Source organism: Cebidichthys violaceus, unplaced genomic scaffold (genome assembly GCF_023349555.1).
Source record: "Cebidichthys violaceus isolate CVI_PGR_0920_01 unplaced genomic scaffold, fCebVio1.0.p SCAF_5, whole genome shotgun sequence".
NCBI classification, from domain to species: domain Eukaryota; kingdom Metazoa; phylum Chordata; class Actinopteri; order Perciformes; family Stichaeidae; genus Cebidichthys; species Cebidichthys violaceus.
The window spans coordinates 16,667,217-16,680,464 of record NW_027176705.1 but is presented as its reverse complement, the minus strand read 5'-3'; the positions used below and the strand labels follow the sequence as shown (position 1 = coordinate 16,680,464).

General features: G+C 44.9%; 1 protein-coding gene across 2 annotated transcripts; it reads right to left on the bottom strand.

Moving 5' to 3' along the window:
- Window positions 1-211: 211 nt before the first annotated feature.
- lrp3 (low density lipoprotein receptor-related protein 3) lies at window positions 212-12,156 on the bottom strand. 2 transcript variants are annotated; one of them, XM_068730772.1, is made up of 7 exons: window positions 11,954-12,156; window positions 8,339-8,477; window positions 8,052-8,257; window positions 6,728-7,344; window positions 5,974-6,446; window positions 5,482-5,614; window positions 212-5,173 (listed from the first exon to the last, which is right to left on the bottom strand). In XM_068730772.1, exons 1-7 carry the CDS (start codon window positions 12,039-12,041, stop codon window positions 4,295-4,297), a joined length of 2,535 nt encoding a protein of 844 aa, XP_068586873.1. In that variant the 5' UTR covers window positions 12,042-12,156; the 3' UTR covers window positions 212-4,294. The 2 variants fall into 2 exon arrangements, with proteins under 2 accessions (XP_068586873.1, XP_068586874.1); XM_068730773.1 differs by having other exon boundaries at window positions 8,339-8,474.
- Between the last annotated feature and the right edge of the window lie 1,092 nt (window positions 12,157-13,248).

Below are 13,248 nucleotides of genomic sequence, written 5' to 3'. Positions count from 1 at the left end.
AAAGCACGCTATCACACTAGCTAACTGCTAATGTCAACTTAGACTTAACAAAGTTCAGACTAATGTTGTGAACACATATTGTGAATGCCTGCCATTAACAGTATCAGTAATATGGTGGTAGTAGTACTGGAAGTAGTATTATTTTGTCAAAAAAAACCAATATTGCATCTATTTCGTACTGAAATAATTCAGTAAATGATAAAGAGCTTGACGTTTATTAATTGCAGGCACAGGAAAACAATGACTGATCAGCAAAAGGCTGTATAGGGTTTGGATCAGCAACCCCCACAACGTCATGATGGCATTTCTCTTTCAGCACAAAATATACAAATATAGTTCTTAAAATAAGAGGAATGCTTTCATACAAACACAGAATATACAATGACTTCAGCCTCTGACCGGGAAGAAGCTTATAAATCAAACAGCAAGGAGAGGGTGTGCCATTATCAGACAACCTGGTTCAGCAGTACTTTACTTTTCAGTGGCCTCGATCCAGCATATTTACCTATGTGTTAACTTATTGAAAAGTACAGTGACTGGGCTTATTGGAAAAGGTTTGATAATACACATTATGATGATTAAATGCAACGAAGGAAGAAAAGTATTTCTAAGAGCGTGACTTGGCTTCTGCCCAGCAGTTTATCACAACTTTAACAAAGCGGTAGAACCCAGGACAGAAACACTTGATCTTGGCTGTCAGATAATGAAACATTACCTTAGCAGATCTCTCTTTACATACAAAACATTTGAAATTTGTTCATGTTACCTCACCTCACCTTTTATAGATTACCGTTTAAAAAAACAGCTATATACACTGGAATGAGGTTATTGAAAAACAAATTGTCCCTTACTCCTCTGCCATAATAATCCCAGAGATTCCTGATGCAGTAGTGCACTTTAGATCCAGAGCAGTCGGTCGTACCAATCACGTCATATCATAAAGCTGTATCCAGACACACAAATCTAATCTCTTCAAACATGTAAACCACAGCTGTGGACCATGAGACTGTCCGTGATATTTACAACAGCAAGGGAAAAGGCATTTTTAACACATCACAAAGCAAGGACATACATTCGGCAGATGTGTAATTAACTTTAAATTAAATGAGGACGGACAGGCTTTGAATTTAAATAACATGGTACAAGGAAAAGAAAGAGCACATAATATGTAAAGCTAGGAATGAGTAAACCGATCTGAAATGGAATAACAGCAGATCATTAGGCAGGAATTACTTGTGGAGATATCTCTAATGGCACATAACATGTAGCAGCCATTCATGACAACACTTCTATAAGAAGAAAGCACATGAGGGTACATGATGCATTCAGCTCACTTAAAAGGAAATCAGCAGGAGAGACCATGTATTTACAGAAACCAGACACTGCAGCTTAAAACCTGCAGTGGGATTCTGATACCTACTTGCACAGTTTTTCTGACTTTTCTGATCAGCATCAACGTCCTGCAGTGAAAGAGGGAGACATCCACTGATTATATATGGAAGCCGAGGACGGCCGCGCTTGCAATTATGTTTTCTTAATGCCGTTATCTGGAGATCACAAGTTGATTATTTCAAGAACAACAAGCTTTCATATCTCGAGGTAATGAGATAATCAAACTGTTATCAAGAGAAAACAAATTACTTATAATGTTTATCAGAGACCAGGAGTGCCGTGCCAGTGTGCACAGACGGCCAAACTGTAGCAAATGATTTAAGGTGAAATAGTCAGATCAAGGAGTACCCGTTATTATTTGAAAGTACTTCAATCAAGGTCCAACACAGGCACAAAATTGCATCGTGTCATTCTGTTAGAGATAACATTCAGATCAGTTCTCGTCTTTTAGGGTAACTTTATTCTGGGTCAACATACATGGATTACCCTTTGACACAGTATAAAGCTTGCAGTATTTTATTACCCTGGTTAGCCTGAGGCGGAGCTGTCCAGGCATCTGTGGTGCTGATTAGGCTACTGTTCACATGCAGCAGCTTGTTTTCCTTTCCCTCCACATCCGACTACGATGACTACTTGAACTACTTATCTTGTTACCTCCAGAGATCTGCCTTTAGTTTTCCAGAAAATATAGAAAATGAACGCATTATCAACCGGCTTTTGTTTCCTCGAGATAACGAAACAATTAACTTGTGAAATAAATGCAAGCTTGGCTGTTATTGGCTTCCATAGTTTCAAGAAAAATTAAAGTGATACATTCTGTAGAGGTCCAGCAGTAATTAGTAAATGGTTACTAGGGTCACCTCAGAGAGATACGCTTTACAATAAAACATCAGAGACACAGGCAATCGGGTTCAATCAAGTTCACTGTTTGTCAAGGCAGAGAGAGAAATATAAAGTAGGACTAGTACAGTAGTCTCCACTGAAGACTGAAAAATAGAGGCCTTTGTTTTAACGTCCTGTCATAGAAAATCCCACAGAGTAGATATGAATTTCCAGTGGAATAAACCAGCGGTCGGGGCGGGGCGTCTGCGGTGACCAGTGTGCAGTCAGTCAGCAGTACTGCAGAGGTACCGCTGGGATGAAGAGGACTCGACAAACAATCAATATTCTGAAGTGAAGCTTCTCTTCCCGACACTTCCTAGACATTCATATAAAATCTTCGCTTTGCACTGAATGGAAATCAGAGCAGTCACAGACACAGTCAAGTTCATTCAAAGTGAGGGAAGGCTTCCTCGGGAGGACGGTTTGGGTTTGACTTGAGGAGGACGAGGGGCTGAGCAGAGTTACAGGCGATATACTTGGACTCACTACCTCTGTTTCCACCCAAGTGTGGCTTTTTAAATCTGATGATACATCAAGTTAAAAATGCTGAATTGAAAAAACGATTTGATACAACGTCCCTGAAAAATAATAAAACGGTTGTTTAAAAGGGAAGTATCACTCAAATAGCACTGGACACGCACAGTATGTTTATCAAATACCGACAAAGGTTTGGCATGAAAGAACCGCGTGACACTACACTGTTAAAGGAATAGTTTGACATTTTTGGGGAATACCTTTTTTGTCCTTTTAATTAGAATTAAATGAGATACCACTCTCCCATATCCTTAAAAATAAGGCTACAGCCAGCAGCTGGTTAGCCTAGCTTAGCACAAGGTAGAAACGGGTAGCCTGGATCTGCTAGGTTACCAACTGACCACCAGCACCTTTGAGGCTCATTCGCTGCCTTCAGACAGACTCAGGCAAGATGTTTCCCCCTTTTCCAGTCTTTGTGCTAAGCTAACCGGCTGCTGGGTGTAGCCCTATTTTACGGACGGATATGAGAAATGATCTTTCCATCTTACTCTCACCCAGAAAGCGAAAAAGTGTATTTCCCAAAATGTCAAACTTTTGTGGTTCAAAGTTGTGTTTAAAAGATAGGTCTGGTGTTGTTTTAAATTGTTCTTACTGTCAACAAGCCCCATGAAAAGACCAAAACCAACAACGTATTGACCCTACAAACAAGTATTGTCTGGAGTGGCTTAGTACAGCGTAGGTCACAAAACCGCAATGTCCCGGTTCAATTCTAGCCTTTTGTTGCATGTGAAAATAGTCTCCAACTAATTAAATCATTTAGCCTTTTAAACAGGAAAGCATACACTCGAGCTACTGAAGGCGTAAAGCATTGAGAGGTGGACGTACTCATATTGGTTGGGCCTGATCATATGATTCGTTGACAATATCATAAATATAAAATTTCACCAGCTTTATCCTTTAATGTGACAGCCAACCATGACCTTCTAGAAATGTCATAAAATAATAATAACACCACCTCATTCAATAAAGTGGGAATAAGACAGACTAGAGGACTATTAATCAGGTAAATTCATATGTGATCACTTAGCAGGCTTTTATGGTTCACAGTATATAGCGGTGCATAATGGCTCTGGGTAACGACACAAAGGCTGCTTTGGTGTTTTAAGAACACGTTGCCAATATTGTATTGGTACTAATGGCCAGAATTGAGTTTGATTTTCTGGGACAGGCTCATAATGGGTTTACGTTCAAACAGATCTGTTTGCATTTAATTGTGGGAGTCAACATTAGGCTCCTGTTGTACAAGGAGATTTACTGTATAACACAGACCATACGCACTACCTCCGCTGGTTTTATTCATCTTAGCAGAACACTACATACGCAGATCTTTATGCCCTCAAACGGACATGAGCTAATTATATATTCTACTGCACTGGGCTGAGGGACGGGTCTCACCTCTGGACCTGGTGGGGACACATTTCAAGGACACTTTAGCAGAGCAAATATTGCTGACACCCGGTCTCAACAGAGTATCTTCCTAAACTCTTCAGCATGGCGTTGTCTCCCTCCCTGAATCTCCTCCCTCGTCGCTGAGGGTCCTGCTGAACCCGGAGAGCCTCTTCTTGCCTCCACTCCTCCTCTCATCCCTGCCTCTTATTTCCCTGCTTGGCACTTCCACGGTAAAGTGGCTGTTGCTGTCCTCTGCTTTCGAGGGCTCAGAAGGTGAAGTCACCTCTAGCCCCTGAGGGTGCGGTAGGGTTGTGGGTGTCTGGGAGCTGCTGGGAAACACAAGGGGTGAGATCGGGGACAACGGCCCCAAGGGGGAGTAGCGTCTCAAGGAAACACCCTTTAGGTTAACAGCAAGCTCCAGGACCAGTTTCCTAGAAGCCCTGGTGGGGCATGGGGGTACATAGGCTTCCTGGGGAGTGGGAGGGGGTCCGCCATGTTCTGAAGAGTCACTCTGAACAGGGGTGGGGGGCTCAGACTGTGTCGCCCTGCTGTGTTCCCTGCTGAAGGGCGACAGCTCATCCTCCTCTGGGCTGTCCACTGACTGCGAGGAGAGCGGTGATGCAGGGCTCTCTGGCGTGCAGGACTGTGGGTCCCCGGCGGCTGAGCAGCAGTAGCCCGGCATGCCCACCACATCGACCTCATCCCCGAGCCCAGTTCCGGACCTGGCCCTCGCCCGTGGCCCCTGCACACCCACAGTTCGGTAGCTGTGGAGCCCCAGTGCGATCTGCGCGGGTCCAGGAGAGTCAAGCAGGGGGGCGTGGCCTCTGGTCCGCCCTGCACCGTGGAACAGGCGGCTCCACAGATGCCCGAGGCGGCGGCGAGAGGAGGAGAAGGAGGAAGAGGAGGTGGAGCGCCGTGTCGAGTGGCGTCTGATCTGCCTGCGCATCGCCAGCCGCAGGTTCTGTAACACGGAGGCCTGGAGGAGAGGAAGAAACTATAACTCTCACAAGATATAATATGTCCATTAACCATCTTTAGATGTGCTGGTATGCGGATATTGTTTCCTTATTATCCAGTGTTTATGCTAAGCTAAGCGAATCTCAGTAATTGCTGAAACATAAATTCAATTAAAAAAGAGATCTTGACTGCTATTGTCTGTGTCAGGATTGCACTACTGCTGCTGGTTGCCAAAATTGCAAAAAAAAGATTAGCTGGTCACACCAGTATGCTCAACAATTCAGGAAAAAGGGGCCCAGAGTGAATCACTGTGTGTGAGCACGCTACCTGAGTGGGGTTGTACACTGGGAAATCCTCCACCGGAGGGATGAGACCCTGGGCGATTAACTGACCATACGAAGGGGGGGCCTCCCTCTGGACAAACTCTGCCTCCATGCGAGTCATCTGAGTCTCAAAAGCTCTGCATGGGAGGGAAGGAGAGGAAGGGGAAGAAGGAAGGAGGTGAAAAAGTGATGAAGACAGAGAGTGAGCGAGTTTAAGGTGATTAGGAAAACAACTTAAGGAACATTGTTAGTGGAATGCTCAGCAGAGTCTGTGCCATCCATCAACCACAATAATATGCTATAACAAACTGTGGGACAATATGCTTTTGGACCCACATATAGGAGGAGATACAGTGATAGATTTATTCAGAAACAAAGCATTGAATAAATCAAAAGGAGGAAGAAAAACAAGTACATGACTTGCAAAAGCAGTGCAAGGAGGGCGACCAGTGATAAACGCTGCATATAGAAATAGACTGAGGTGCCGTGTCCCCACCTGTACTCTCTGCTCCTGAGGGAGTGGAGTTTGAGGGCACAGCCAAGGGCAATGACCAGCAGGAGACTGCAGACCAGACTGCCGATCAGGGCGGCTGTGATCACTTTTCTGGGCACCGCTGCCAAGCAGTCCCTCTCGTCGCTCCCGTCCAAGCAGTCCTCCTGGCCGTCACAGCGCCACGTCTCAAAGATGCACAGGTTCGTCCCGCAGTGGAAGTTTCCAGGTTGGCAGTCATAGCAGTTCTTCTCGTCCGAGCCATCCGGGCACCTCTTCTGGTTGTTGCAGCGCTCGGAGGCTGGGTAGCACACGCCAGCGGCCCCCTCACAGGGGAACTCCCCGTCTGGACACGTCGGGCAGGCCTCCTCGTCGCGGCCGGATGGGCAGTGCCAGTAGCCGTCGCAGCGTTGGCGCTCAGAGTAGCAGCCCTGATCGCTGCCACAGGGACGCTCGCCAGGGAAACAGTAACCTTTGACCTGGGAGGGCAGAGGAGAAACGTGTCACTGTCTCGACACAGGGAACGCTTGATTGATTGTGGTCTCTGCAACAACAGAACAGCGGCACTCTTCTTTCAAACACACAAATAAGAAAAGGTTGAGAAATGGTGAAAGGAATCCAAAAGCAGATGTTTGAAACATATAAGAAAGCTTAAAGAAGGAGGTTTAAACTATAAATTGTCAGAGACTGATGAAGATGAATGAATGGTTCACGTCTGGACACGGTGGAAAACATGTTTTCCGGTTTCAGTTTGCAGTACCTGGTATGTGGCGTTGAAGCCATGCCCCGGGCTGTGAGGCTGGGCCATGTACAGAACACTCATCTGTCCCCGACTGGACTCGAGCAGTGCCGGGCGCCTGTTGTTATGATACGACAGCACCTGTAAGAGGTGCTCTGCACGCTGCAGCAGGCCATCGTAGACATGCAGCGAGTCCCCGGGCCCCAGCTGCAGGTCCAGCTGCAGCACGATGGGCTTGGGGTCCTGGGTGTCCAGCGACCACGAGCACCTCAGCTCCGCCGCAGCGCTCCTATTGGCTCGAAAGAAATCTGGGGAAGCGAAGGAGCCGTAGAAGTTGCCCAGGCGTTTGCCGCAGGCGGTGTCGGGGCAACCCAGCTCGTCTGTGCCGTCAGCACAGTCCCGGGCTCCGTTGCAGCGCAGGGTGGGCGGCAGACAGCGGGTGGACTGGGCCTCGGTGCACGCGAGTGAGCCGAGAGGGCAGAGGCCAGGACGGGCCTCGGTGGGAGGGGGGGAGCAGCTGCGTTCGTCCGTGGCGTCGCCGCACTCGTCCTGACCGTTGCACTTCCACGAGCGAGGAAGACACTTCCCGTTCCCACACAGGAATTCGTCCGACTGACAGCTGCTCTGACCCAGGTGACCTACAGAGAGAATACGTTGGCAGATTACAACACAAGCTATTAACGCTCTGCAGATCTGCCCATATATACACACAGTTTGCATAAAGAAATGCACTTTATTGGGTTGGTATATGGGTTTAGTTTACTCCCCACTTGTTCATGTTAATACTCTGTCTGAGTTATTAATATTCCTGATCCAGTGTTTCAGGCCTCAGTTGTAATCTGCAGGGCCGCACAGAAAGACACTATTAAAAAACCTGCTAGTGACAGCATGCATTTTTCACAATTTCATATATTAAAGCAAAAAAAAACAACGACAGCAAAGTGTATATAATAATAGAGTAAGGGTGGGATAGGCTTATAGTATTGCTTCACCCCTAGGCCACAGCATGGACCTGGAAGTCAGCTAGTCATAGTGGCCCAAAGCTGACGCACATATTGTCACATTCTGACAAGAGAGTTGAGCAAGCAGCCTCAGTAGAGCCAACACTGTCGAGTGACAATGTAACACATTTCTATGCAACATAACAGGAATAAAACTACTGTTATGATGAGACACAGATCTGAGAGGGCATTGCAATTTAGTAAGTGTAATAAATGACTTCATGTAGAAATGAAAAGATGGCATTTTAAGCACTTAAAGACACTTAAAGCTCTTGTCATTTTGCTTCATCTTTACAGACGATGTCTTTATTTATATTTTAAATCACATTATTCGTCCAGTTTACCTCTGATGTAGGAGAGACGAAAGCCCTGGGCCTGCCCGGAGCTGTTGGCCTTAGAGTGGAAATAGAGCCAAACACGCCCCCTGGTGGAGATGAAGGGCGGAGGCAGCATGGAGCCACACAGCCTGGATTCCCCGTTCCTGGTGGGTGTCAGCAGGAGCCAGTCTCCCAAACAACTCCCCGACTCCGCCACATCAAAGTTACGAAAACTAGAAGCAGAGGATTGGGGGTATCAGCCGCTTCCTCCACAACAAATGTTATGTACATACTGTCTGTGTGAGGGACTCTACCTGATGGTAATGACTTCTCCCTGACCTCCCTGGATATGCCAGCTGCAGTTGACTCTGGGGGGGTAGTTTAAAGGCCACGAGGGGCTGTAGATGACACCCCTCCGCTCTGTGTGGACCTCCACCCGCTCACTGCAGCCTGCTGGGTGGCAAAGATACAGAGGAGGACGGGAACACACGCATATTAATGAGGTCGGGTCTTACAAGCCTTTTGTGGATGTTTGTGTGTCGTCAGCAAAACGCGGACCTGGAAGAAGTGTTTGTTATTTCACACTGTTAGGTCTTTATGAATTATATAATATATAATAATATAGTATAATGCCGTGAAAAGATCAAAACTGACAATACGTTAGTCCATCTCTCAACACTTTCTGATTCTATCCTAGCCTGTGTCTGTTGCACCCGAGCACCCGATTTGTTCCCACTGAAGTTGTACATCGTTAAAAACTACTTACAAATATATAGTTTCATTTTTTGAAATGGCAAAATGATTTACTTAAACAGATTGGCGCTGTAGATTTGGCCAATGTTACTCAAACAAGAGTAGTGTGTTCGTTGGGGGACTATTTTCCGTGGTGGATTAATATACGATATATCAGAGGCTTTGTGGTAGCTACACAGGTTTTGGTCTTTTCAAGGGATTTGTTGACAACGAGAGAACTTCATAACATCACCAGACTTTTCACACATATTGTATCTGTAAAGCCGAGAGCTTTCTCTAACGGCGCATTTTACACAACCACAAGGCATCCTTATCATCTTGAACCCTGAAGAGGGAAACTACACCAACCTATCACAAGAGAGATATGGTCTATTCCTTTATTCATGATGAACTGAGAATTCTGCACGCTCAGCGGGATCCACCCTGCTACTGCAAGAATACACACACATATATTACTTCCTTCCTTTCAACTCATGACCTTAGAGCATACCAGTAGCAGGAACGGTAACGCTTCCACCACACTGCTGCTGCGTTCGACTAAAACGGATACGGTTTTATTTAATTGCCCTCTTTTGTCTCGGATCAAAGCCATAAAAAACGATTCCTTAAAAAAACAAATGACCTTAGTGCCTCTGTGTGGAGCTCTGTGCTGATCACCACATGGGGCCTAAAGCAGAAGCAGCAGCAGTCCAACCGGCAGCCAAGGCGACAGCGTCGCCCGCTGCCATCGAACCATCGCTCCAGGGAACAACGCGTGGTGTGAGGTGGCCAAGAGGGGCACCGGGAATCAGGTTCCGACCTCTTTGGAGCGCACGCCATGGGTCCTCTTTGTTCTCTAATGAGTAAAGGCGTCAGCTTTGTCTCACAGGACGTGTTGATGTTGAGGAGAGTGATGCATTAATAAGGGAAATCGTGACGTAAATATTGAATCATTCTGTTTTAAATCATCTCTTTCCTGCTTAATGCCACCGCAGGAATGACACACGTGCAAGAGGAGGCTGTCTAACAAGCCTCTTAATTAACCAGAACCACAAAGACAGAACATTAGCTTTAAAGATAATTATCCAACATCCACACACACAGAGTCTGCCCACTTATGCTGAATGTGTGTGTGTGTGTGTGTGTTTCAGGCTTTCTTGATGAGTCAGTTAAGTCAGCAAAGGGAAACAAAGAGGGGTGGGGAGGAATCATTTAGAGCTCAGTGATGATTCTCCACTACCCAGACACGGCTACCAAAGCGTGCGCGCGCACACACACACACACACACACACACACACACACACACACACACACACACACACACAAAACTATACTGGACCAAGCAGTCTGGGAAGTAGAGCTGCACAATGTTGCTGTCTGATGTTTTTTTTTGTTGATTACAGCAGATGCTTTACATTTCATTTTCTATGATCAACTATAACTGTAATGACCATTCTGTACAAGTGCTACTGCAGTTTCCCTCTGCTTCCAAATTCAAAGGTTCCCCAAAAAATAGGATTTGAGTTGGTTGGGCATGTAGTTTCAGCCAAACCTATTCATAAATGCTGGTTTCCAATCAGATCACAGCAACAGTTACTGTAAAGAAAAAGAAACCTCAAAGGACCAGCATGCTCTGCAGCTCTTAACTCTTAACTGAAGACTCTGCTCTTTTCTCTTATGCTGTGCTGTTTATTCTTCTGGTATGTTCAACCTGAAACCTAATGCAATAAACTCAGCTATAATTAAAGTAAATCACAACAACAGACTAATGATACTCTATTGTACTGCATATATTGTATCAGTCAGCGGTGGAAGTATGCAGACCTTTTACTTCAGTAAAAATACTAAAACAACGACAAAATAATCCATTACATGTAAAAGTCATGCATGCAAAACTTTACTTAAGTAACAGTACAGAAGTAATATCATTAGAATGTATAATATTATAATAAATTGTGTTACACGTTTTTGTGTTTTTTAACACAAATCTTAAATATAAAAGCAGCTAGTAAATATAGCTGTGGTAAATATAGTGTGGTAAAAAGTTAAATATTTCCCTCTGACATCCAGTGCAAATAAAAAATAACATAAACCAGATAAGTAATGTACAAGAGCCTCTAAATAGTACTAGTAGTGGAGTACATTGAGTGACTGTACCCAGTTACCTTCCACCACTGTCAACAGTGCGGAGCACCTGAGGCACGCACAGGTGGATTAAGCTTTGAGTTTAGATTTCATGTTGCTGTGATGCAGAATTAATCCCTTAAAATTTTCCAGCCATGTTTTTGTTTGCACAAACAAAATGTCTGAAAGTGTGTCTAAAAAAAAACCTGAGTTAAACTAAGAGATACTGGCTTCACTAACATAAACATAAGGTTTTTCCGCTTCCTCAGCGCTTCACTGGTTAGAATACTGTGAGAGAGAGAGAGAGAGAGAGAGAGAGAGAGAGAGAGAGAGAGAGAGAGGCTTCTCTGTGTGAAAAGGTACTAAAACAAGTACTAACACTCTTGGATGGTGTGTGTGTGTGTGTGTGTGTGTGTGTGTGTGTGTGTGTGTGTGTGTGTGTGTGTGTGTGTGTTTTCAAGGCCCCCAACACCACCCCCTTCCATCCCACCAGCAGCCTTCATCCTTTATTTTCATGCCAAATAAAGTACAGGATATGATAACAGGAAGAGGGGGGGGGGCGGGGGTGTCTGCAGAGAAGCAGTGATGTAATGCTGATAGCAGCATCACATTTGTGAAAGAGCATCCATGTTTCCACGCAAACCCTGATCGTTTACCCACCACAAATCAATACCCGCAGAGGACGATATCCTCGTCTTCTCCCTCCATCCGATCACAACAATGAAAACACTGTTGTCTTCATCCATCACATCACTCTTTAGCGGAGTGACACAGGAGAGGGGCAGCGAGCACAATAACATCCACTCCTGTCCGGGTGTGGACAGCAGGTTTATAAGAGTGCTCTGCTGTGGTAGTTAGTGATGTACAACGTTAGTGATGTTAGACGCTTTATAAACTACAAGAGCTTCAGTGATGATAAGAACCAGCGACATACACTAAATCCACTCACTGAGATTCCTTGGTGATTTGAATGTCTGGCATACAGCCATACAGCACTGGTAAATAAACACAATGTGTGCACAGATTTCCATTTCAAACATTACAGCACTGTAGATGCATTGTTGTTTTCTCACCTGCACGGAGCAGAGCGGAGCGGAACCACAGCAGTCCGAGCAGCAGCTCCGTCAGTCCCATGGTCCGGCGGGGACTAGCTGCTTTCATGTCGGACACAATGTCCGCGGTTTGCTCGACATTTGTGTCCTCCAACGAAGCTCCCGCATCTGTTTGCAGCTCTCAGACACACACCAAAAGGTCCTCCGCACTGTGGAAAGGCATTGTGTCCTTTGCAGCGGTAGCCAAGACACCAGGGTCAAGTGCTGCGGTGAACTACGCGATTTCCGGTCAACGTCTTCAAAATAAAAGCCACATGTACTCATCAACGTACCATATTGAGAAACATCAGAGATTCGCAATTAAGATAACATTTTGAGTTACTAGATACTTGTTGGAAACTCATATCCAGGTGATATCTCATTGACTGAACTTCCACATAGGTTGCTGTCATGAATCTGTGTAGCGTGTTAGGGTAAATACATGCTTTGCACATCTGCACAGAAATAATCATCTGGAAAATGAATAGCATTAAAAAGAAAATATAAAATGTATCATCACAAAGGCAAAATTACAAAGTGCATAAGTGTTTACAAATCAAAGGTGAAAAAAAACGTAAGGAAATTTAATGAAGGAAGGTATTGTTTGTTGCTAACGACAAAATGTCGAACACTACACTTGACGGATAACTGTGCAGTTGTAAAAGTGTACTATTATGAAGGATTTGGTACTTTTAGCTTTAGGTCACAAAAGTACATAAGGAAAAATAGAGACTAAAGTAATCGGGTTTTGCATGTCTTATTTTGAAGACATAACAATCTAACTTCCGCTCTGATAGTGGGCCCCTCTGTGTTCAGCTTGCCGCATCAAACAGGACAAAGTGGTCCTCATTATTCTTTGTTTATATGTTTTCTTCCCTCGTCACTCCCGCATTGAATGTAACAAACAGTTGAATAGAAACTGTAGACATCGGCCTGAAGTATAGATTACATCATAGACGGCGTTTGCATGTGGAAATGAAGAGTACATCTACAATACGGTTACTTCATGATTTTCTTCACCCAATCCCTCCATTGTAGTCTGACGGATTCTTGGTTCAGTAGGCAGTTTCACTGCCACCCCCATGTGGCCAGATGGGTGTACTACAAACCCCTCTGTAAAAGTGAATATACACATTTACTTTCAATTTCGGCATTTCTCATACAAGCCACGGAGCGTGTTTCTCGAGAAAATAAAATAGCATGTTCAATATGGACAAAAATACTCAATGTCTATCAACGAATATCATTAACTTTTGCACGAGGAGAAACTGATCAAA

What these genes read in the sequence shown, in the direction of transcription:
- lrp3 (XM_068730772.1), bottom strand. Translation starts at nt 12,041, where the DNA reads ATGAAAGCAGCTAGTCCCCGCCGGACCATGGGACTGACGGAGCTGCTG. An exon ending in GGAGAAGTCATTACCATCAG is followed by an intron (nt 8,258 to 8,338) that starts GTAGAGTCCCTC and finishes CTCTGCTTCTAG; the next exon opens with TTTTCGTAACTTTGATGTGG. An exon ending in TCGTCTCTCCTACATCAGAG is followed by an intron (nt 7,345 to 8,051) that starts GTAAACTGGACG and finishes TTCTCTCTGTAG; the next exon opens with GTCACCTGGGTCAGAGCAGC.